Source organism: Hyperoodon ampullatus (assembly GCF_949752795.1).
Source record: "Hyperoodon ampullatus genome assembly, chromosome: 8".
In the NCBI taxonomy this organism is placed as follows: Eukaryota; Metazoa; Chordata; class Mammalia; order Artiodactyla; family Ziphiidae; genus Hyperoodon; species Hyperoodon ampullatus.
Window position 1 is genome coordinate 114267923 of NC_136921.1, and position 25585 is coordinate 114293507.

Genomic DNA, 25585 nt, shown 5'->3' on the forward strand with positions numbered 1-25585 from the left:
GAAATCATGAATCCTGTTTATAGCCCGGGTTCTTCTGGGGTTCCCTATGCAAATGCCAAAGGAATTGGTTATCCAGGTAAGCAAGTAAAATTTTTGTTTCCATTATTGAACTTTGAACACGTGGTGAATTTCTGTGTCACTAAGAATGCTTTTGATGGACAAACCCAGCTCAAGTGGCTTAGATAGGGAACAAAATGTATTGGCTCATGGAATTGAAAAATCAGGAGCTTGGTCTGGCTTTGGTCAAGGGCTGGTCTGGTGGCTTCAAGGGTGGGGACTGGCGTCTAGTTTCTCTGCTTCCTGTGCTCAGCTTCACTTCCTCAGTGTCCTCTCAGCGTGGGTCGCAGGTCACACTTCTCCCCTTTGTGGTTCTGTCGTGCTCAGCCCCTCCCTGGGCTGTGAGTCTCTTCATCTGGCTCTGACTCTCATCTTGTTCCCTCCACGCCAGCCCCCGGTGCCAGGAGGGGAGTCTACTGATGAATTTAGGCCTGAGTCACGTGCCCCACCTTCCTGAAGTCTGCTAGCGCAACACGGGCTGTGATGGAGGGGGTGAAGCACAGTTTGGGGGAATAGGAGTTGGTGGTCAAAAATAGCAAATTGTTGTCCTAATTGAAAGGAATAGTTATTTGTAGCATTACCATTGTGGGTTTAGATGATATGGTGGAACAGATACTCTTAAAACCCTGTTGCTAAAAACCCCTGAGAAGTTGAATAAAACATTTCAAAAACGTTTAACTGAAGTTGCAAGAAAGTAAGAGGTTTCTGCAGCTGAACATGAAAGCGACATAAAAACCAGAGCATTTGGCCATTGAGTTGATGCACCTGTCCTAGGGGCATTTGTTATTTGTGGGTTTTAGCAACCCATTTGGGGACAGAAATTGAGGCCTTTGGCCCTTGTAAGGCTGGGAGTTGGAGTGGGACCCCTCATCAGTCTGATTCCTCCAGAGGGTGATACTCCCATCGGAGAGGTAGACTAAACAATCCATGCACTGGCTCCACGGGGAAGTTCAGTTTCTGCTTGGGCTCTGGGAAGGGAGAACTCTTTTCTAAGAATTTGTAACTATTCAGGGATGCTTCAGGCTCTACTTTGAGTTACTTGTCCTTCCCAGGGGGTCCGTACATCGAGAAACGAACATTAAAAAATAGTCTCTAGGCGGCAGTATACCCTGGAGCACCTGACAGCAGCAGGTGCAGAACTGCTGTGGAGGCAAATGTTCTCACCCCAGGTTGTGTGGGTTTCCCACAAAGTTCTGCTTGTTAACAAGTCAGAATTATTACAGAACACTGTGATTTTATTCGTCATGTCAGAGTCACCAGTCACGATAGACAGCAGGAACAAACCAGGTAGAAACCATATCACACAAGCATGTTTAGAATTACTGAAGATGCAAAAGAAACAATCATATCGCAAAGAACCAACTGGAACTTAAATGGAAAAAAAAAAGGCGTTTGAACAAAATTCAAGTTAAGCTGCAGATAAAACACTGCCAAAGGGAGGACCAGAATGCAGTGTAAGGAAAGGGGGAAACAGACTGGTTAAGAGGTAGAGGTGTTAGGATGAGAAGTTTTGAGGAGAATTAAAAGCTGCAGAAGGACTAAGTAGAGAGACTATAAGAAAAGGAGTGCCAGGATTTTCCAGAATTGGTAAAAGGTGATTTAGTGATAAGGCCTGCTGTCTTTAACGAATGAACACTAGTTTAAACAGAAGGCTAAATAGCTGAAGAGAATCCTGTGGAAATCTGAAACCAGGGAATAGGCAAAACCTGATGGTATTAGCATTACCTGAGAGACTATATAATGAAACACTGGTTGCCTGTCATACCAGTTCTGTGCACTTTTAAAAATTTTATTTTATTTTTGAACATCTTTATGGGAGTATAATTGCTTTACAATGGTGTGTTAGTTTCTGCTTTAGAACAAAGTGAATCAGCTATACATATATCCCCGTATCTCCTCCCTCTTGCATCTCCCTCCCATGTGCACTTTTTTAGGGGTTTATTTGGTCTTAAAGTTACATCCCCTCCCCCCTCCCCTCCTCCCCTCCCCATCCCCCCTCCCCTCCCCCTCCCCCTCCCCCTCCCCCTCCCCCTCCCCCCTCCCCATCCCCCTCCCCCTCCCCTCCCTTCCTCCCTCCCCTCCTCCCCTCCTCCCCTCCCTTCCTCCCTCCCCATCCCCCTCCCCCCTCCCCCCTCCCCTCCCCTCCCTTCCTCCCTCCCCTCCTCCCCTCCTCCCCTCCCTTCCTCCCCTCCCCTCCTCCCTCCCCCTCCCCCTCCCCCTCCCCTCCTCCCCTCCCCCCTCCCCCATCTCCCCTCCCCTCCCCTCCCTTCCTCCCTCCCCTCCTCCCCTCCTCCCCTCCCCTCCTCCCCTCCCCCCTCCCCTCCTCCCCTCCCCATCCCCCCTCCTCCCCTCCCCATCCCCCCTCCCCCTCCCCCTCCTCCCCTCCCCTCCTCTCCTCTCCCCTTTTACTGCATGTCTGCTAGCAGTGAATTTTGTTTTGGTTTGTGAAATGTTTTTATTTTGCTTTAATTTTTGAAGCATATTTTTGATGAGTGTGTTGGTTTTCTGTGGCTGCTGTAACAAATTGCTACAAAGTTTGTGGCTTAAAAACCACAGAAACTTATTCTCTCACAGTTGTGGGAGCCAGAAGTCCAAAATTCAGGTGTTGGCAGGGCCTCACACCCTCTGGAGGCTCGAGGTAAGAATCCTTTCTTGCCTCTTGAAGTTTCTGGAAGTTTTCAGCATTCCTTGACACGAATAGCCTTGTGGCAGCATCACTCCGGCTTTTACTTCCATGGTTACATCATCTCTTTCTCGTCTGTGTTTCATATGCGGACACTTGGCATTGGGTTTAGGCCCCCACCACCCGTAATCCATGATGATCTTATTATCTCAAGGTCCTTGACTTACGTCTACAAAGACTCTTTTTCCAAATAAGGTAACAGTTATAGGTTCCAGGGATTTGATGAGGTATTTTCTGGGGGGGCGGGGTTTGCCTGCCATACTGAGTATACAGTTTTAGGTTGGCAGTTATTTTCTCTCAGCACTTTAAAGGCAGTTGTATTGTCTTCCGGTTTCTGTCAGAATTATTTTTGTTTCTTTGGAGTTAGTATATCCCTTCCCTGCCCCCGGACCCCGCTGCTTTTAAAATATCTTTGTTTTGACTGTGAAATGGCTGGATGTGATTTTCTTTGTGTTCATCTTGCTTAGTGCTCGCAGAGCTGCTTGACTCTGGCTTGATTGTTCAGAGGGCAGTAGAAGGAAGAAATGGGGAGAAAAAATATCTCCTCTGAAGTGGAGGTCGTTTTTCCAGAAGAGTGGGCTTTAGTCTCACTTTAAGGAGAACACTTTTAAATAGCTTGGAGAGCTCGAAACTGCTGTTCAGGGAACTGAAAGCCAGATGAGCCAAGAGCAACATTTAAAGGAAAACCCTGGCACAGCAGCCGGAGGGTGAGGAGTGGGCTCTGCGTGGCTCTGAGCCCAGGGGTGAAGACGCAAGGCTCCTCCCAGAGGCACGGACGGGCATTCGGCTCAGCGGCAGGGGGCAGGGGCTGGGGGGAGGTTCTCTCTCAGGGTCTCCCAGGGCACTCACCCCTCCCTGCCCCACCCCACTACTGCCTTCACCCTTCCTCCCTCCGCCTGCGAAACCCAGGGGCAGCTTGAGCCCCCAGCGACCCTCTCAGCAGCCCGCATTCTCCCCTGGAGCCTGGCAAGTTCTAGGACTGGAAGCCAGGCTAGCAAGGCCGGCGCCAGAGGTGCAGTCGGGCCTGGAAAGAGTGTGTGGGGGGACCGGAGCCTTCAAGCCCACCCACATCCTTCCAGGGGAGGGAGGAACGCATCTTTTTAACAGTACTTCTCAGGGGTCAGCCTGCTCCCCACCCCGTGGTGACCCATGCTCACTTGACACAGACCACCTCCTAACTGTCCCCCTCAATTCCGCCCTAAGGGGTCCTCTGACAGGGGTCTGTGACAGCGTGGGTCCTGACCTCTTTAGTCAGCTGAGGCCAGCACTTCAGGGGTCCCTCCAGTCCCCTCCCTGTCGTCGTCGTGTCCTGTCCCCCCCGGCCCCCCGCTACTTTATCTAATAGAGGAAGGAGCGCAGTCAAGGGACCTGCGAGCCTGTGGAGGAGTTTTAAGCCCGAGAGCCCGAGATGCAATTAAATAGTATTGGAACCTACTGTAAGGTGGGGGAGGGGAGGCTAGGAGGCTGGGTCCCACCGCGGCGGGTCCAGCTCTGGGACCCTGCACCCCCCCAGCCCCTCCCTCGCTTCCCCAACTTCAGCAGGAGGAGCTCCGCAGCCCCACCCAGTCCTTTGCAGCTCCCCCTCCTGGATTCCCCTCCGGATGCACAGGTTGGCCCCTCCCCACCCGCGGGCGGAGCACGGAGGGCAGGGGCTTGACCAGGGACCACAGCTCCCCGCATGGCTCTTCTAAACAGCAGGGGCGGCTTGGCACAAACCTGAGCTCCAGTTTTCTAAGTCATAAGAAATACACAATTTAAAGACCTTGTTGGGTGACTGCAGTCTGTGGATCACCCGTGGTCTGTATTATCTTTTTTCTTTTTCACCCATAAGGTCCTGTGTCTTGCCATTCCCAGTGTTTTTTTCATGGAGTGTAATAAACAAGTGTATTAAAAATGATAGGTGATCCATTGATATCTTCCTTTGTTAACCACAGAGCATGTTGCTTGATCTTTTTTTCCCCCCTAGCTTTACTGAGGTATGATTGATAAATAAAAACCATATATATTTAGGTTGTACAACATGGGTTTTTTTAAGGTGTACGTGATGATTTAATGTATGTATATGTCGTGAAATGATTACCACGATTAAGTATCTCCAAATATCATCACATTGGGGATTAGGGTTTCAACATGTAAATTTTGGAGGGGACACGGACATATCATGCCCCCAGGCCAACTATGTCCATGTATTCTAATTTTGCCTTTGTTGCACGAGGGTATCGGACACTGAGATGGAGTTAGGAGTTCACACGTCGTAGGGGTGGGTAACGCTTGTAAGGATCTGGCGGGGTGGAAGCAGTACTGGGTGCGGGAGTGTGATGCGAGTGTGCAGTGTCAGCGGGCTCGTTGGGGAGCCCTGGGGCCGCACTGGCAGTTAGAGGAGGCCTTGGCAGGCAGAAGTGGCCCTGGAAAGCCCTGCTGCTGAAGGCTCTCCACCCGCATCCTCCTCCCCCCGGCTGAACAGCAGGTGGTTTTCTGGAATAGAGATGCAGGTGGTGGTGGTCACTTGGGTTTGTCAACTTCATGATTGTTCCCTGTCGGTTCACAAAGGTTTGCCTTGTTCTTATTTGTATTTTATAGTACATAGTACTGCTGCATAACCCTTCATCTTGTGGGGGTTTCCATAGTTTTATTCAACCAGTTCTTTGCATGGGTATGTTTTTTGAAGTCTTTTGCTATTCCAGTAATACTGCAGTTGATAGTGTTTGTGAAAATTATCCTCAGGGTGCATTCCTTGAGATGGGATTGCCAGTGGAGAGAGTAAATGCAGATGTGATTATTTTTTTCCTGTTATTCTTTTTAAAAATTTTTATTTTATATCGGAGTATAGTTGATTAACAGTGTTGTGTTAGTTTCAGGTGTACAGCAGAGTGATTCACTTATACATACACATATACATGTATCTATTCTTTTTTTTTTTTTTTTTTTTTTTTGCGGTACGTGGGCCTCTCACTGTTGCGGCCTCTCCCGTTGCGGAGCACAGGCTCTGGACACGCAGGCCCAGCGGCCATGGCCCACGGGCCCAGCCGCTCCGCGGCATGTGGGGTCCTCCCGCACCGGGGCACGAACCCGTGTCCCCTGCATCGGCAGGCGGACTCTCAACCACTGCGCCACCAGGGAAGCCCCATGTATCTATTCTTTTTCAAATTCTTTTCCCATTTAGGTTATTACAGAATATTGAGCAGAGTTCCCTGTGCTATACAGTAGGTCCTTGTTGATTATTTTAAATATAGCAGCGTGTACACGTCAATCCCAAACTCCCTATCTATCCCTCCCCCCTACCCTTCCCCCCAGGCAACCCTAAGTTCTTTCTCTAAGTCTGTGAGTCTGTTTCTGTTTTGTAAATAAGTTCATTTGTATCTTTTTTTTTTTTTAGATTCCACATATAAGCGATACCACATGATATTTGTCTAAGCGATACCACATGATATTTGTCTTTCTCTGTCTGATTTACTTCACTTAGTATGATAATCTCCAGGTACATCCATGCTGCTGTAAATGGCATTATTTCATTCTTTTTGATGGCTGAGTAATACTCCGTTGTAGGTATACCACATCTTCTAACGCGGATGTAATTTTAAAGGTACTGCCGATTTCCCTTCTTGCGTAGGATTTTTACTGCTTTGCACTCCTACCAGAAGGGTGTGAGACTGTTGTTTACCCCACAACCTTGCCAAGAAAGCGTGTCCTCAGCTTTTGGATTTGTGCCAGCCTGAAGTTAGAAATGGTAGTTGGCAGTTCTCTCTGTCCATGTCTTCCGTTGGTTTTTTTCTTTTGGGTTTTTGTTTTTTTAACTTTAAAAGTTATTTATATATTAAGTGTATTTGCCCTTTGTCTAAATAATTTGCAAGTATATTTCTTATAAAGAGCTAAGCCTTTTTTATGCAGCTAGTGGTATTTAAGTTTTTGTTTTTATGAAGTGATCGGGATTTGGGATCACTTCCAGTCCCTTGCAAGAGGGGGAGTCTGGGCAGTGTAGTTTTTAGCTTGCCAGCCCCTGCCTGCCAGAAAGGAGGTAGAGTCGATGTTGGAGGAGACAGTCCATGGTACTCGCCAAGGGGCGTTTTCAGGAGGACAGTACTGTGACTGGGAAGACGGACAGGAGTGGGAGGGAACAGTGGTTCTCAACCGTGTTGATTTGGAACCCTGCAGATTAGAATTTTCTGGAGGGATTACAGCTTCTCGCAACTGGTTGCGTCGTAGTAAAGACTAGCGAACCTGGGTCATCTTGGCTCTGTGCCCTGAATGTAGAGAAGGCTCTTTAAGGCCCCATTGTCACGTGGTGAATGGATCGAGCTGAGAGCTGTGAGGGACCTGGAGCAAATAACCTAGGCCCCTCTGGTTTTGACTGCTGAAACACTAACGTCTTTCTTGATGTTTCTGTTGTGTTCACGTGATCAATTAGTGGTTGTAGTTTAGTCTTATTAAGGATTCCTCATTTGTGTTAATAAAGGTCAAGTTGCTTGCAAACGGAATGTGTGATTGGATTTTTCCCAGTTCCATTTGTGTATGGTGCTGGTTAGAGCCCGTTTAGCATGTGAAGCTCACAACACTCTTATTACTCTTGCTAAGTAATAAATTAGGTGATTAGAAACGAAAATAAAACTGCCAGAAGAATTGAGAGTTTTCTGACTTCAGCTTAGGTTTTTTTTTTTACTTCATTCTAATTCAGTTTCTGTCAAATAAATTCTTTTAATTGTAGAAAGTTGTAAGCATTTATACTCTTAGGTTTAAAAGACGTGTTTATGATTGTGACCCATCACAGCTCTGAGGAGAGGAGACAAGTAGAGACCACCTGCTCAGCGCCCATAGCGCTGTTGGGCTCCGGAAGTCAGTCTGGGGGTTGTGGTGAAGATGCTGAGGACAACTGGGTCTGTGGGAGCCCTGGTTTTAAAATCACACTGTTCTTTGTTTTTCTCCAGCTGGTTTCCCCATGGGCTATGCAGCAGCAGCTCCTGCCTATTCCCCCAACATGTACCCTGGAGCGAATCCTACCTTCCAAACAGGTATGCAGGCCGTATGTGCTGGGTGGCAAAAGTGCTTTGTCCGTGTGGCTGGGGGAGAATGTCAGGTGGATGGATCTTGAGAAGGGTGGTTATAGAATTGGGATTTGGGGTCGAATTGATTTATTGGTTCATAAAATTAGGCTTCTTAATAAGTACAATAAGAGCTTAATTTTTATTGCACATAAAGCTTTGTATCAATATATTGCATTTCTGGCGTGCTTCCACAACACGGATCTTCATTCCAGTCATAGCTTGTTACAGGTAACTAGTGCCAGAACATGTATGTGTTTATGAAATAGTGTTGATTATTAGAAACTAAAGATCACGTTGCCATGTTAATAAGTAGAATTTCCATGTTGCTAACATTTTTAGAGATAACTGATTTCTCTCTACAACTTGAGCACCTTGATTATGGCTTTAAAAGAAAGTCTTATTGTCTATGTAAGGTGCATGAAAATAGTTTCAGATTTTAGAAGTCAAGTGGTACAATTGAAAGTGGAATTTGTTTGGGTCTGGTCCTTGTAAAGACAGTTCTTTTTAATGGGACTTTCCTCTTTGAGCCTGCATTTTGGTGTTGGCTCGTTCCAGGCTTTATTCTCCCAGGATGGACTTTGTGATTGTGCTGCAGCAGTGCTGGCCTACACTCTGACCCGAAGGCTCAGCCTCACAGGCCTGCTGGGGTGCTTCTTTGTCCCTCGGAACCCGTAGCCTCCCGTAGTTAACTTGACAGGAGAGGGCACAGCAGCAGTGTCCTTTTCCTGAGTTCTTCCAGTTTGATAATCATAAAATTCTTCTTCCTTCTGTGGCCCTTCTGTCTGTGACTCGCATTCCATTCCCACTCTGACTGCCTTTGTTCACCCTGTAGCTCACCCAGAGAAAGACCTTCTTGGCTTGGTCTTCCTGCTCCCAAGCTTTCTCTCCTTGACTTCACGTTCCCTGCACTTACACCAGAGTAATGTTCGCAGTAAGAAGGTTTCCCATGACTAAGACACAGTGAAGCCTAGAGTCCCAACTTTAAATCCCTAGCTCTTTGACACACTGACCTGTTCTTTCTAAAAGAGATTTTGTTTTGTTTTTGCATAGCTTTTATTCACACTCTTTCTCTCCCAAGAACTAGAGAACCTGCTACTTTGTGCCGCCTTTTGGGATCTGTTAACGGAACATCCCTTCCCTGGGACAAGCAGTATTATGTTATTACTCACTAGATTAGTTAAGGGCCAAATGGCACCACTGTCTCCTTTTGTGAAACATCTCATCTTCTTTAACTTTTTCAAAGCAGCTCTCTGGAGGTCTGAATGACATTCAGTAAACTGCATACATTTAAAGGGTACCTGATACGATGTGTGCCACCTTCTCCGTCTAGAGTGAACATATCCCTCATCCCCAGAAGTGTTCTCCTGCCCCTTTGTGACCTCACCTAGGCTCCAGGAAGTCACTCGTCTGTGTTCTCTCACTACAGATCGTTTGTAGTTTCTAAAATTTTGTAGAAGTGAATCATATCGAATGCCCTTTCAGGGGGACTGGCTTTCATTCAGGATAATTTTTGACATCCATGTTGCAGTGTATATCAGTAGTTCCTTTCTTATTATTGTTGGGTAGTATTGCATTGTACAGAAATAGCACAGATTGCTTATCCACTCACTGGTTGATGAACATTGGGACTGTTTGCAGTCTGAGGCTGTTACACATGAAACCGCTGTGAATACTTGTGTACCTTCTTTATGTGGACATACCCTTCCATTTCTCTTGAGTAAATACAGAGGAGTGGAGTGGCTGGCTCTTAAGGCAGGCGTATGTTTAACTTTGTAAGGAGCTGCCACACTGTCTTCCAAAGGAGTTGTGCTATTTTATGTTCCCACCAGCGGTGGAGGAGAGTTGAGGTTCCTTTATATCTTTGCTAATACTTGATATAGTCATTCTTTTTAATTTTAGCCATCCTAGTGAATATGTAGTGATATCTTACTGTAGTTTTAATTTGAACTTATCTAATGACTAATAATGTTGAACATGTTTTCATGTGCCTGTTTGCCACTTGTGTGTCTTTGGTTAAGTGTTTGTGTACATCTTTTTCTGCCTGTCAGTTTTTAAGTTTGTTTTCTTATTGTTGGGTTTGAGAGTTCTTTATTAGATATATGATCTGCAAATACATTTTCATAGTCTGTGGCTCTTCACAGTGTCTTTAAAAGAGCAAGAGTTTTTAAATTTAATGAAGTTCACTTTATCATCTTGTTCTTTTATGAATCACGGTTTTGGTATCGTTTCTAAGAAATCTTTGCCTAACCCAACATCACAAAGGTTTTCTCCTAGAAGTTTTATAATTTTAGGTTTTACATTTAGGTTTATGACCCATTTTGGATTACTTTTTCTATATGGTGGTAGGAATGGATTGAAGTTTATGTTTGCGTAGGTATTAGTTGTTTTTTTTTTACTGTATGTGATCATGCTGCAGACCACCATAAAATGTCACTGTTCTAGAATTCTCCAGCGTAGCTCACTTGTACTCATTTTCTCTATGGAGTACAAATTGATGTAAAAATGTACTAAAAGCTTCCAACTTTCTTATTCTTTTACAAAAAGAGCCTCAGGTTTATTGGAGGCTGGTGAAGCCGTTTTCCTCGCCCAGGGTGTGCAGTGCTCCCCTGAAGGGAAAGTTTGGTGTTTAGCGGGCTGGTGCTGGTGTCTGATAGCTTCCTCCTCTGGCCAACCTGTAGAACAGGTGCCATTCCTCATCTCTCGCATGTTTCCTTTCTTGTAGGGAGATGGACCCTTTCTTGCCTCTTTTCCAAGACTGCTCTCAAGCTGTTCCTCTAACCCAGAAGCTGGGGCGGGCAGGTGGGAGTAGTGGTCTTGGTGGGAACGGTGGCTGCCAAGAGGGTCTGCCTTGTTGAAAGGGGTGTCCACTGATGGGTGCTGGATAGGTGTCGGCTGCCACACTGCTGGCCCAGCATTGCCAGATCTTCAGGTTTTTAGGAGAAGTTGGGAATAAAGATGTATGTGAAATTTGCGAATGAAAAAGATAAAAGGCACTTGGAAGGTCCTGCCAGTGTCATGCAAGTGCTTGCAGCCACCTGATCTGAGTCTAGGCTACAGCTGTGCTCCCTTCTTTTTCTGGGATCCTCAGCATTTTCATAGCTTGAATTTTTAAATTTCCTTTTTCAGTGGGCTTTTTTTCTTATGTGATGAGTAAGCCAAAATTGTCACTATAGAAAAATTAAACAAAATTTTTCTCCATTTCTGCTGCTTTCTTAATGTTCTGGTTCTCTCACCACCAGATTTTCGGACAAAGCTGATAAATAGTATAGGGGTTGTGTATGTGGCTTTTAAAGCACTTTTGCAGCCCTAACACTGCTTATTTCTTAGCTCTTACAAGTGTGACATAGGGAGGTTTTAGAGAACCTTGTGAGGAGATGTCATGTCTTTTGCTGAAAGATTCCATCACTCAGAATCTGGAAATGGAGGTGATATTCATTTCATCCTCATGAACAAGCCTAGTAGGCTGAGTACATGTGCAACCAGAGCGGGCTGTCTTTTTTTGGAATCAGAACAATATATTGGAAAGAGTTTGGGCCGTAGCATTAGCAAGATGTGGCTCAAATCCTGTCACTCCTGGGAAAGACGTTTCATTTTTGGCATTTTGTTTAATGAATCATTATATCTCCTCAGCTGTGTTATTTGAGGATTCTAGCTGCAAGCACGCAGTCAAGCTCCCAAGGCACCAAGGATGCACATTCAGGCTGCTGTTCTGTTCCCATTTACAGCCAGGAGTATCTGTAACTAATATTTGCATTGATCATCTGAAATCATCAAGAAAGCATTCAGTTCTTTTTAGTAAAGCTCTGTGTAAGAGGTGATTTAGATATTACATTGGCACATATTTTTAAAAGATGAAAACGTTGCTAAGAGTGATGGGAAGGCTTCTGTGGTTGCTGCCGTGCATGACTGGATGGCAGATAAATTGGGGAAACAGTTTTGGAGGACAGTTTGGCAATATAATAGAAAGAAGCTTAAAAATGAGAATAATCAGTTAAGCAAATATGTATGTATACGTGCAGATATATCTAGTAAAGTAATGGTTTGATTAAACTATTGGTTTATTTCAGTGTTTAACTGGTCTTATTACTTGTTTATGAGGGATATTTAGTAAGTGGAAATACTTTACGATATGCCACTTTCTTTCTTTTTAAGCTCAGAATTATGTCCACGAAGTAAGATCCCAGGTTTTTTAAAAAATTAAGTTTCACTTACGGCGGCCACACAGGAGAGAAGAGCATTAGTGTGTTAACAGGTTGTGGGGTCATGGCCTCTGTTTCTCTCTCTCACTTAGGTTAAAGGTTTACATTCACATAGTTTAAAGATTCCTAATTTTCCTTCCTACCCCTGTTACTGTGACCCTGTGAGCATTGCTCACTGCTCTGAACGAGTGGCTGTTTTCTTCTGCAGTTACTTTTTCTTCCCTGGACCTAGTGTCCTTTATTAGATTTCTGTAAGCACAAAGTTAATTAAACCCTCAGCTTCCCCCCAGGTGTGGGGCCTCTTCTCAGCATTTTCGGCCACGTAAGGTGTTCGTGTTTTCTTTTCTTGGTGGTGTCTGTGGTGTCTTTTATGAAACCCTCTCTCCTACTCTGGCCTGGGCTGCTTGTCCTCTGGGCCTTACACTGGGTCCTTTTCCTCCATCATCCCAGGGAGTTCTCTCCTCTTCCCTTCCACTTGATTCCTTGTCTCCTTTCTTAGTTTACTCTCTGGTTTTAGTGGAGGATCTTTTTCAGTAATCTCCCAGGAGAATATGGGAGAGTCACAGTTTGGAGATTTTTCATGTCGGAAAACATTTTATTCTGCACTCAACTTCGTTGTCAGTTTGTCTGGATATAGAATTTTAGGCTAGCAGTTATTTCCCCTCAGAATGTTGAGGACATTGCCGAACTGTTTGCCGGTTTCGTTGTTGCCGCTGAGAATGTCGGTACCTTTCTGATGCCTGGTGGACCGAGCTGCGCTTCTCTTCGGTGCTCTGTAGGAGTTCTGTCTCCAGGTTCTGAAATTTCACGATGCTGTGTTTGGTGCAGGTCGTTCCTCCTCACATATTCTATGTTTCTGAATTTCCAAATTTTCTACATAAATGTCTTATACTCAGAAAGTTATTATACAAAATTTGTGTGGTATGGGGTACTTTTGGGGAAAAATGATCTGTTCCGATGTAAAAAGCTGCTGGCCCCTCACAGCAGTCTGAGAGCAGTGGCCCTGTGCGTGAGTTCTGCCCAGAGAGGAGGTCAGCCTGCGGTGATGCATGTTTGCTGAGAGTGTCGGGGAAGAAGGCTGTGGCCAGTGTGTGGTCTGTGTGGCACCTTATGAATGGTCTTTAGGGAAGGAGCATCTGGAAAGCTGTTAGTGTTTTTGAAAGACCAAGCAATGAGTGTGTTTGGTTTTGTATTGTGAATGGTTGGCAGATCTAAATATTATTTCACAAAGTGTCTATTTCGGATACTATGAGATGTATGTGTATTTATTTATGTATTTTTAAATTTTAAGTTTGTAAGACTCCTGTTGAGGCTCTCTGGTGTGAGACAGTGGACCCTGGTGTTATATAAAACAAAAAGGAAAGTGCCTATACACACCTGGTTTTTCATTGACTGGGAGACATGTTTGCTTTCCTTGAAATTGATTTGTCTCAGTGTTGGATAGAAAGTGATGTAATATTCATGCCCATACAAAAAACCAAAATCAGTTTTCTCAAGAGTTCAGGACATAGCTCACAGTTACAAGAATAAGCAGTAAGGTAATATATATTAAGAATTGTTGTTATAATTAGTAGAAATAGTGGGTGACTATTTTTCCAACATACAGAGAGAAGCTGAAAAAAATTCACAGCATCTACATATGGACTGCCAAGATTCTATAATTAAACTTTTTAAAATCAACTTTTTAAAAAAAATTTGTTTTCTTTAGTTTTTTGGCTGCGTAGGATCTTAGTTGTGTGTGGGCTCTTTGTTGTGGCGCGCGGGCTTCTCCCTAGTTGTGGTGCGTGGGCTTCTCTCTAGTTGTGGCATGCGGGCTCCAGGGTGCGTGGGCTCTGTAGTTTGAGGCACGCGGGCTCTCTCGTTGAGGCGCGTGAGCTCAGTAGTTGTGGCGCGTGGGCTTAGTTGCCCTGCGGTATGTGGGATCTTAGTTCTCCAACCAGGGATCGAACCCGCGTCCCCTGCATTGGAAGGCGGATTCTTTACCACTGGACCACCAGGGAAGTCCCTAAAATCAACTTTTAAAATTAAACATTTTACTCCACCCATCCTTCAGTCCATCTTGTTTTTTCATGTGTTTTGAAGTAAGTTGTGGATGTCAGGATGCTTTTCCCCATCTACTTCAGTGGGCATGTTGTTAATATTTGTTTACAGTTCTTCTAGGTTTTGTTTTTAGGTGAAATTTACATATGTGAAATGCTCGCATTTTAAATATACCATTCATTGTATTCTGACAAATGCATACACATGGTAGCTTCTTGGAGTCATCTCTTTATTTTCAATAAAGTGTACATGTGAGGCAGGTGTTATAAAAAAGATATCTCAGATGATTAAGAGACCTCAGGCTTGCTGGATGGGTTTCTGCAACAGTAGGCCTCTAGCCTCCCTTAAAAGAAAAGCTTGACATCATAGGTTAGCCTATCGTTGATTGTGGTAAATAAGGGACTTTACCTTTTTTTCAGTGGATGTGGTGGGCCAGAAGAGTGCTTCTGAATCAGAGGGCCTCTCTCTGGAGAGGTGTATGCTTAGATCTTCCTAACTTTGCTTTCATACCGTGTCCTTAGAAGCTTATTCAGGTGGACAGCTTCCAGCTTCTCTTCAGTCCAAGCTCCAGGCTCTTTCTGCAGTTTGAACAGAGACAAAATTGTCATGGACTTTCTTATTAGGAATATTGATGGCTTTTTTAGGGGCTCCGTTTTCTCCCAGTTTTTTATTCAGGTCATGAATGCGTTGCTTGTGTGTCTTCACTTCCTCAGACAGGTTCTCCTTTCTCTTCTCATTCTTTTTTGCATCACTTTATCCTATAGAACCATGGCTTTCTGTAGAGGGTTGGCTGTATGTATTGAACCTTGGCATATTTTACCTTTATTTGCCCTTCCAGATAGTACCTAGCTGCCAGGTTATCTTTCAGATCAGATTGCTGAAGAGCCACGCCTTCCTAGCTTATGGCCTTCTTAAAGGCTCAGAAAGCTTTTATGTTCATCTCCTAGTAGCAGGGGACCTCTGCCTGCTTCCTTCCTTGTCTCTTTAGCTCCTGCGTGACTGTTGTTCCCTGGGAGGTTTTCTTAGCTCCTCTCTCAGTTGTGTGTCACCATCTGAAGGCATTATAATTTTTTCACCTTATTTACTACAAAACATTTTCAAATATACAGAAAAATTGAGAGAACAGTGTAGTGAATGTCCATAGTATCCAGCACTGAGATTCATCAGTTATCATTTTGCCATATGTGCTTTTATCTACCATATAAAGATGAGTGTGTGTGTACGTTTTGTTGTTTGTTTTTGGTTTTTTCTTGAAGCAAGTCAGAGTTTTTTCTTGAAGCAAGTCAGAGCCTTTTTTGGCTCATGTCCTGTGGGTTTCAGTTTGACCCTCAACGTAACATAATGCGGATGCTCTTCTGCATGACCGCGATACCGTTATCATACTTAGAAGCAGTAATTCTCTCATTTCATTTTATAGTTTGTATTTAAATTTGCCCATTTGTCCCAAAAATTAAAAAAAAAGATTTGGAAATAGGGTCTATTCAAAATCTACATGTTGAATTTTTTATAAAGTTGAGTTTGTTAGGTCTCTTGTCTCTTTTAATCCATAAGTCTACCTAATCTTTATAAAACATCTTGAAAGACTTTTTATTATGAAAAATTTGAAATACAAAAATACATAAGTACACAGCAGGATGATGGCCACTTACCCACACCCTAGCCTCAGCAGTTAACAAGTATACACAAGTACACAGTACGGGGTCCACCTGCCCACGCCCTAGACTTAGCAGTTAATAGCTTATAGTTGATCTTTTCCATCTGTACTCCTGTCGCTTTCCCCTATACTATTTTGAAGCCAATCTCAGACATCACATTCATCGGTTTTTCAGTATTATCTTTAAAAGATGAATTTAAAAATATATATCATCACACCTAAAAAATAATAACAATTACTTAATACTATCAATACTACAATCAGTATTTATATTTCCACTTGTTTCATCTGTGTCATGGATGTTTTTAAATTGTACAGTGAAGAAAGGGGGGGCCTTGTTGGTTTCTTTTAACCTATGAAAACTGGCTAGCACCAGAAATTCTGAATTTGATTTTCAAGTTTGAAGTCTAGCACTTGTTCTCAAAATATGCTAATTCTGTGGATATTTTGATTTTCTGACAGTTTTAATGAAAAACCTGATATCCTTTTGGTCAGATGTGAGTTTAGTGACTCCTGTGAGGAGGCTCTCTTACTTCAGGCCAGTGGGACCATGTTTAGCAGTGTTCCCCTGTGAGTTAACTCAACGGATGCTGCAGGGTTGTGAGGAGTGGGAGGGAGAGGGTGGCTCGCGGAGGAGGGAGCTGTCCAGACCTGCTTCGCCTTCATCCACAAGCTTCTGTTTTTGAGACGACCTGCTCCTGCTTTTGCCAGCCAGGACTGTGTCAGTGCTGCTCTTTTGGTGGCCTCGTTCCTTGTGGTTTTCCCCTGAAGTCAACACCTTGTCAAGAGGGCTGGACCTTTTGACAAGCCCTGTTGGCCCCAGGCATGGCGTGTGATGTTGGTGATGAGCTCTGGCAGTTGGCAGCGCTCTGCCCTGGTGCAGCGCTTCCGTCACCGTGGCTGGTCACAAGTGTGTCCAGGCACCAGTGCCTCATTTCCTCCTCTGATGTAGTCAGTCACTTATGGGGAATTAGGAGCTATCACTGAGCCATCCCCTGGGAGTGTCAGTGCAGGGTTAGAAATTAGGGGCTTTCGTAATTACCTTTTTCTTTGTAATTAAAGAAAATGTTTTGCCACCTTATTGTGGTATAATTGGTGTACGATTAAGTACACGTATTTAAAGCTTCAATTTGATGGGTTTTAATGTGTATATACCTGTGAAACCTGTGAAACCATCACTTTCCTTTTCTGTCCCTCTTAAAGACTAGGAGATGAGCAGCTAGAGAGAGGGACTTAACTGCTCTTGTCTTTAACGTTGCTTTCCCACATCCTGAGACTCTATTCTACTCTCAGCTCAAAACTGGTATTGAAATTACGTGTCTTCAAATTTTGGCATTGTTTTTACTTACGTAATAGTTAATGAATTTCAAAATAATACAGGGAAACCTGGTGGGAATGTAAATTTGTGCAGCCACTATGGAAAACAGTATGGAGGTTCCTTAAAAAACTAAAGATAGGGAATTCCCTGGCAGTCCAGTGTTTAGGACTCGGCGCTTTCACTGCGGGGCCCCTGGGTTCAATCCCTAGTCAGAGAATTAAGATCCCGCAAGCTGCGCTAGGTGGCCAATAAATAAATAAGCAAATAAGTAAATAAAACAAAAACTAAAAATAGAGCTACCATATAATCCAGCAATCCCACTCCTGATCATATATCCGGAAAAGATAAAAACTCGTATTCGAAAAGATACCCAGTGTTCATAGCAGCACTATTTATGGTAGCCAAGACATGGAAACAGCCCAAGTGCCCATCAACAGATGATTGGTTTAAAAAGGCATGGTATATGTGTGTGTGTTGGAATGTTACTCAGCCATAAAAAAGAATGAGATAATTACCATTTGAAGCAATGTGGATGGACCTAGAGAATATCATACTAAGTGAAGTAAGTCAGACAGAGAAAGACAAATATATGATGTCACTTATATGTGGAATCTAAAAAAATAATACAAATAAATTTATATACAAAGCAGAAACAGACTCACAGACATAGAAAACAAACTTTAGTCTACCAAAGGGGAAAGGGAGGGGGAGGGATAAATTAGGAGTCTGGGATTAACAGATGCAAATAGATACGTAAAATAGAGAAGTAATAAGAATGTACTGTATAGCACAGGGAACTATGTCAATATCTTAGAATAACCTATAATGGAAAAGAATATGAAAAAACCCTGTGTGTGTGTGTGTGTGTGTGTGTGTGTGTGTGTGTAATTGAATCACTCTGCTGTCTGCCTGAAACCAACACAATATTGTAAATCAAGTATACTTCAATACAAAATTTTTTTTCTAAAACACAGACATAGGGAAACCTTTGAGGGTCTTTTCTCCTTAAAACAGGTATGAGCTGAGCTTGGGAGTTAACCTGGTTTGGGCAAAGGAGCCGTTGCTCAGTGCAGCTGGATCTGGGTTTGTCTGAGCACCTGCTCTGCTGTGTGTGACTTTGGGGCATTAACACCTTTACCAGCGTCTTCATCATGAACACCATGAGGGGCAGTCTGGGGAACAAATGAGAAACATGGCATTTAAGGTCTTAGTGAACCCAGGCACACCAAGTGCATGATGGTTCTCAGTGGGTCTCCAGGACTGACGTGGCCCCTTGGAGGAAAGGGGGACTTGTGGTTCAAAAAAAAGGATCATTTAAAACTGGTGTGTCTGTTGGTGGGAATGTAAACTGATAGAGCCACTATGGAGAACAGTATGGAGGTTCCTTAAAATACTAAAAATAGAACTATCATACGACCCAGCAATCCCACTACTGGGCATATACCCTGAGAAAACCATAATTGAAAAAGAGTTGTGTACCACAATGTTCATTGCAGCTCTCTTTACAATAGCCAGGACAGGGAAGCAACCTAAATGTCCATCGACAGATGAATGGATAAAGAAGATGTGGCACATATATACAATGCAATATTACTCGGCCATAAAAAGGAACGAAATTGAGTTATTTGTAGCGAGGTGGATGGACCTAGAGTCTGTCATACAGAGTGAAGTCAGAAAGAGAAAGACAAATACTGTATGCTAACACATATATTATGGAATCTAAGAAAAAAATGGTTCTAAAGAACCTAGGGGCAGGACAGGAATAAAGATGCAGATGTAGAGAATGGACTTGAGGACACGGGGAAGGGGGAAGGGTAAGCTGGGACGAAGTGAGAGAGTGGCATGGACATATATACACTACCAGATGTAAAATAGATAGCTAGTGGGAAGCAGCCGCATAGCACAGGGAGATCAGCTCAGTGATTTGTGACCACCTAGAGGGGTGGGAGAGAGACGCAAGAGGGAGGAGATATGGGGACATATGTATATGTATAGCTGATTCACTTTGTTATAAAGCAGAAACTAACACACCATTGTAAAGCAATTATATTCCAATAAAGATGTTAAAAAAAAACCCAAAAAAACTAGTGTATATCCTGGAAATCATTCATTCTTTTTTTCTCTTTTAAATTAAAATTAAAGTACACTGCTAAACACAGTTCAATAAAGTGGTTTAAATTTTTTAAACTTTCTTTTTTTTAATACTCAGCTCACTTTTGAGATATAATTTATGCAGATAACCCACATATTAAGTGTTCATTTGGATGGATTTTGACAATTGTCATACTCGCGTAACCACCACCCAGAACAAAATACTGAGCACTTTTATCCTCCTAGGCTTTCCTTTCGCCCTCTCCAAATCATACACTGCCCCCTCCGACTTCTGTCACCATAGCTAGGTTTACTTAAGTGTTGAAAATGAGATCATGCAGTGTGTGCTCTGTGTCTGGTGTCTTTTAAAAGGTCAGCATGGTTTGAGATTCATTTATGCTTTTGCCTTTTGATACTGGGTAGTGTTTATATGGATGTATCATAATTTACCCATTTTCCTCTTGATAAACATTTGGATTATTTCCCATCTTTTGGCTATTATGAGTAAGATTGGTGAACATTTTTTACAAGTCCTATTTCTTCTAGGGAAGTATCTAGGAGTGAATTGTTGGGCCCTGTGGGAAGTATATTTGTAGCTTTATGAGAAGTTGTATTGTTCCATGGAACTCGTGTGAGCGCTCTGCCATGTCAGCCGTTCTAGAGAATGAGAAATGGCTTCTCAGACTTTCTAGAAAGCAGTTTTATTGAGGTGTAATTTGCATATAAGTCATGCTTTATAAGTGCACAGTTTGGTGTGTTTGGACATGTGTACAGATGTGTGACACCACAAACAGTCAAGTGACTTCATTCCTGTGAAAGATGCCCTCATGCCCTCTGGCCCCTGGGCACCACTAATTGGTTTTCTGTCTCTGTAGATTATGTTGGTCTTTCCTAGAGTTTCATATCATGTGTTATTTACTGTGTCTGACTTCTTTTGCATATTGTATTTTTCTTTTTCTTTTTGTTTTAGATTTATCCCATGTTATGTGTATCAGCAGTTCTATCCTTTTGGTTGCTGAGTAGTAGTATTTTGTTGGATGGTTGTACCACAGTTTGCTGGTGGTTTAGTCTGTATAAATCAGTGGGATATGAACGTGGCAGTTCAGAGACCCTCTCTTACCCTCCCTGGAGAAAAACTCTGTTGGAATGGGGAGTCAGGAGGGGAGCCGGGCATCTTACCGCTTACCAGGTAGCCTCTGAGTCCCTCTTCCAGATCGTGGTCCTTCGTCACTTCCTGGCAACACGTGCTGACAGCTTCTAGGTCTAGGGGAAGGGTCTTTCCAGGTGTCAGGCTGCTGCTTGACCCTCTTCACTGCTGGCTGAGAGTACAGCTTTTTTGAGTCTGCTAAATTATTTTCCACTTATACTTTTTAAAAGATTCCAAAATTATTAGGTTCTAAAATGTCTTCTCTTCTCTTCTTGATCGGTGTGGCTTTGTGTCTTTTTATTTCTTAATCTGCTTTATTGTCATTTTGGGTGGGGACAAAGGCAAAAGTATGTGTTCCGCCTGCTGTACCTTAGACCCAGAAGTCTTTTTAGCAAAACCCTAGTGTTTGACAAGTTTTTCCTTTTGTTTTTGCTGTAATTAACAACACTGTGATGAGCGTGCTTACAGTTCAGCCTTTGTTCAAATCCATGCTGGCTTCTTTTTTTCTTTTTTAATTGAAGTATAGTTGATGTACAGTATTTTATAAGTTACCAGTGTACAATACAGTGATGCAGTTTTTACAGGTTATACTCCGTTTGTAGTTACTGTGAATATTGGCTCTAGTCCCTGTGTGTGTCCTTGTCGTTTGTACCTCTGAATCCCCTACCCCCATGTTGCCCCCTCCTCTCTTTCCTCTCCAGTGAACCGCTGGTTTGTTCTCTGTGTCTGTGAGTCTGCTGCTTTTTTGTTGTATTCACTAGTTTGTTGTATTTTTTAGATTCTACGTATAAGTGATACCATACAGTGTTTGTCTCTTTCTGATTGATTTCACTTAGCATAATACCCTCCAAGACCATCCATGTTGCAAATGACAAAGTTTCCTTCTTTTTTCATGGTTGAGTAACATTCCCGTGCGCAACCATATGTATGTGTGTGTTTCCCACATCTTCTTTATCTGTTGATGGACACTTAGGGTTGCTTTTGTATCTTGACAATTGTAAATAATTCTGCTGTGAGCATTGGGATACGTGTATCTTTTCCAATTAGTGTTTTCATTTTCCTGGGATAAATACCCTGGAGTGGAATTGCTGAGTCATGTGGTAGTTCTATTTTTAGTGTTTTGAGAAACTTCCATACACTTTTCCATAGTGGCTGTACCAATTTGTGTTCTTACCAACAGTGTACAAGGATTCCCTTTCCTCCACAGCTTCACTGACATTTGTTATTTGTGTTCTTTTTATTCATAGCCATTCTCACAGGTGTGAGGCCATAGATGCCTCACTGTGGTTTTGATTTGCATTTCCCTGATGACGAGCTATGTTGAGCTTATGTGCTGTGCTTGTTTCTTTAAAACAAATTTCTAGAAGTAGAATGGTGGGGTTAAAAGACATACATACTTTTAATGCCAAATTGTGCCCCAGCAAGGGCGTGCTAATTTAAATTCCGACAGGACCGGTGTTTCTTTCCTGTTCCTATGTAAGTATGCACTCGGTAGAACTTTCTCCTCCCCACCCCCCCACCCCCAAAAAATACTTGCACATAAAGTCTAAGCCGTGAAGCCAGATCTCAGCAGAGGTGTCAGATATGACTGTGGTCAGGGCTGGAACACTGCCTCGTTCCTCGCTGCACACTTGGTCCGTCCCCTGTGTCTGGCCGAGTGTGGGTTTGAATTAAGGCTTTGGGCTTCTTTGTTTCAGGTTACACTCCTGGCACACCTTACAAAGTGTCCTGTTCCCCCACCAGCGGGGCGGTGCCACCGTACTCCTCCTCCCCCAACCCCTACCAGACCGCTGTATACCCCGTGCGAAGTGCCTACCCCCAGCAGAGCCCATACGCACAGGTAGGCCTGGAGCGCGCTGTGGGTGTCTTACGGGGTCTCCTGGGCACTGTGCGTGTGGGAAGGGCCGGTTCCTCGGGGCTCTGACCCCTTGGGTGTGGGACCCTGTGGCCCTCGTCTCTCTTCTTTCCCCAGCAAGGCACATACTACCCCCAGCCCCTGTATGCAGCACCCCCTCACGTCATCCACCACACCACAGTGGTGCAGCCCAACGGCATGCCGGCGACGGTGTACCCTGCTGCCATCCCTCCGCCTAGAGGCAACGGCGTCACCATGGGCATGGTGGCGGGGACCACTATGGCCATGTCAGCGGGTGAGTCCTTGGCCCTGGGGTGCCTGCTCTGTGACGGCCTGAGGGCTGGGGGAAGGGAGAGCTCACCAGTACTCTGACCCTTGGCTTTGGCTTTTCATGGCTAGGGTTGTGTGGAAGGACCTCTGATCCTTTTGGGAAGAAGTGGCGTGTTGTGTTTCTCTTTACCTCCCTCCTTTCTCTTCCCTCTCCTTTCAGTTGAGACTGGAGTGTGGGGTTTAGAACCATGAACCAAGTACCTTTTCCATAGACCATGACTGAGTAGCCCTCTCCAAATTGGATGGGGCCACTTTTTTTTGGTGAGCTGAGTCACTTGGCTGTAGGGACAAGGAGTGACCAGAGTCCTATGGTGAGCACGTAAAGCTTGGGCAGAAGAGGGGTACTTTGTGACCTGGGGGGCTGGCCCTCTTGACCCTGCCCTTTAGTGTGGGTACCAGTGCAGGCCAAGGTGTCTCAACGGGGATGTCTTCATGCATCTAGGAAAGCCGGTCTTGTGTTCATAGAGATAACAGCTGCCTGTAGACATCCTTTGGCGTACATGGACTTTATTTCCCAAGGCTTCCCCTAGGTCTGGAACATAAACCACAGAGAGAAGAGACCCGTGGCTGGAGTGGGCCTGTCTCCATGGAACCTTGGAGTGTTTGAGGGCTTGACTGAACGTCTAGGGATTAGCTTACCTCCTGTGGGCATGTGAATTGTCTGTGGTGAGGGGCCAGGTACACACAATGCATTTGGTTGCCCATGCCTGGGTCTTTAAGTATATATATATATATATATGTGTGTGTGTATATATATATATATATATATATATATATATATATATAGTTCCCTCTTTGTTTTCCTAGACTTCAGTATAAGGAAGGTGTGTCAGGAGAGAACGGTGTTTCAGGATACCATGTGTGTTTCAGGAGAGAACGGTGTTTCAGGATACCACGTGTGTTTCTGCTCAGAGTCTCTGTTTATTTGGTTTTCCCATACTTACCCGTGAAGGCAGAGGAGAGTCTGGCACAGATGGAAACTGCGTGTTTGAGGCACATGGAGGGAGGGGATGGCAGGCCCTGGTGTGGGTGTGGGCAGGAAGAAGGAGGGGTGAAGGGCTGCCAGGTGAGGCTGTCAGGTTTGAGGTGGTGCTTGTCCGTAAATGGACACAGCTGAGTTTTCTGCAGTTACAGGGAAAATATGCTTAGCTTAAGGTACTCAGAAGCTCATGTAGTTGGGAATCTCCCTCTCTTCCAGTTATTTATTACCACCATAACCATTTCCAAGTGTACAGGTCAGTGGTGGTATCGCACTGTCGTGTCACATGTCCAGAACTTTCTCGTCCTGGAGGGCTGAAGCCCTGTACCCGTTGAACAGCTCCCCCTTCCCCTTGTCCCAGACCCTGGCAGCCGCCATTCTCCTTTCTGTCACTACCCGTTTGACTCCTCTAGGGAGCTCGTATAAGTGGACTCGTGTGGAATTTGTCTTTTTGTGACTGGCTTATTTCCCTTAGCATAATGTCCTCAGGGTTCATCCGTGTTGTAGCCCGTGACTCATTTCCTTCCTTTTTAAGGCCGAATAATATTTTTGTTTTCTTTTTATCACCTCATCTGCACAAATGATTCGGTATGCTTGTATGGAGGGGAGGCCCAAAGGCTTCTGCAGCCATGCTATCCGTGCGGGCTTGCTGCGTTTATACAGCTTTGACTTGTATATAATCAGGAGTTCTGGGAGCATAGTGGGGCGAAGCCATGCCCTCCTCCTGTCTGCCTCCCGCCTTGCCACGGGGGTCGGGCGGGAGCTCCCCGGTACGAGGGAGCAGTGGTGGGGCGCTGCCCTCCACGGACATGCCCGCTCTTCCTTCCAGGCACCCTGCTGACTGCCCACTCCCCAACTCCTGTCGCCCCCCACCCCGTCACCGTGCCCACGTATCGGGCCCCAGGAACGCCCACCTACAGCTATGTGCCCCCCCAGTGGTGATCACCCTGCAAACGTAAGTGACTGGTGAAGCGCGGGGCCAGCTTGTGACTGAAGTGCGTTTTTTTAAGAGGAGAATGGGAGATCTGTGTCAGTTTAAACACTGCCAAGAAAAATGCTACCTGATGATCCAAAGGCAATGCAGCGTTTAAATATTGTCCTTACTGGGACTCTACAGAGGCAAGAAGAAGGAAACCGTTGAGTTCTTGCTGTGCACCCCTGCACCGTGTTGCTTACCTGGGCTGTGCTCTAGTCTCCTGCCCGCCTCCTGCAGGAAGTAGGGCTCCAGTTGTAACTGGAAGTCTCGGGGGTCCGTGGGAACCAGCACAGCTGCCTCTCTTGCTGCTGCCCTTTCTTGTCCTAGTGGATCTCCTCCTCCTCCAGTTGAAGGCCTCCTTTTCTGAGCAGTGGTGCCAGAGGAGCTGTGTGTGACTGTGTCCGTCTTTCTCCCCACCCCCCAGGTTTGCGGATGGAGCTGTGCAGTCACATCATGGAAGTTCCACAGCTGGTGCTGCAGGCCTTGTGCCTCCAACCAGGACTTTCTTCTTAATGCTCTCGACACTTAGCTAAACACTACTACGGCCGGCCCAGCAGGTCCTAGCACCCTCAGTCTCCAGTTGACTCTGTGGGTTGGTCTTAAAGCAAATCCTGTTTGGTGGGCTGCCAGGCAATTTTTTAGCTAACTGTAATGATAAAAAGGGAGTGTTAATCTGTTCTGAATCATATCTAGTTGAATGCATGTTAAAAAAAAAACAAACACAAAAACAAAGCTTGCTCCATCTACCTGCAGTGACTGATACAGAGCCATCATATGCAAAATCCAAAGGAATGGAAAAGTATTTTACAACTTGTATCACTAATGCACTGTTGTAATGTATGCAAAGTCTTAAAGTTATAGTGTTAAAGTGAATTTCTTCATAGAGCATCTGAAATCTCTTTGATGATTCTTCAGCCTTCTGGGGTTGACATGGGTTGCCAGTTGGAAACGTGGACTTCTAGTTTCCACCCATCTGTTCCTTTTGCACGGACTGCACTGGGAGAGAGTTGCAGGGATGGGGAGAGTGTGGGGAGGCCACCGCTGCTTGGGGTGCAGCCAGGTCAATGGCCTTCTCTCCATTTAGGCTTGTGGGGTCAGTGAGGTGTAGATGTGCTTAGGGATTACCATGAATCCAGTTAGGGACACAAGGTGGTTTATGTATCAGCAAAGCAATTTTCTCTGCCATCTAAATTTTCATTACAAATCTCTTACAGATA

The 25585-nt window shown here is 44.7% G+C and overlaps 1 protein-coding gene across 1 annotated transcript; it reads left to right on the plus strand.

Annotated features, from left to right (window-relative positions):
• Nucleotides 1–25251, plus strand: FAM168B (family with sequence similarity 168 member B). Its single transcript, XM_079709994.1, has 6 exons — nt 1–76; nt 7663–7746; nt 21926–22068; nt 22201–22378; nt 24222–24347; nt 24793–25251. The coding sequence occupies exons 1-5, from the start codon at nt 7–9 to the stop codon at nt 24332–24334; spliced, it is 588 nt and encodes a 195-aa protein (XP_079566120.1). The 5' UTR covers nt 1–6; the 3' UTR covers nt 24335–24347; nt 24793–25251.
• The last annotated feature ends 334 nt before the right edge of the window (nt 25252–25585 follow it).

Excerpts from the sequence above, each read along its gene's own strand:
- FAM168B (XM_079709994.1), top strand. The coding sequence starts at position 7 with ATGAATCCTGTTTATAGCCCGGGTTCTTCTGGGGTTCCCTATGCAAAT. Across the intron at positions 7,747-21,925 it reads GAATCCTACCTTCCAAACAG|GTTACACTCCTGGCACACCT; the intron begins GTATGCAGGCCG and ends TCTTTGTTTCAG. Across the intron at positions 22,379-24,221 it reads CACTATGGCCATGTCAGCGG|GCACCCTGCTGACTGCCCAC; the intron begins GTGAGTCCTTGG and ends TCTTCCTTCCAG.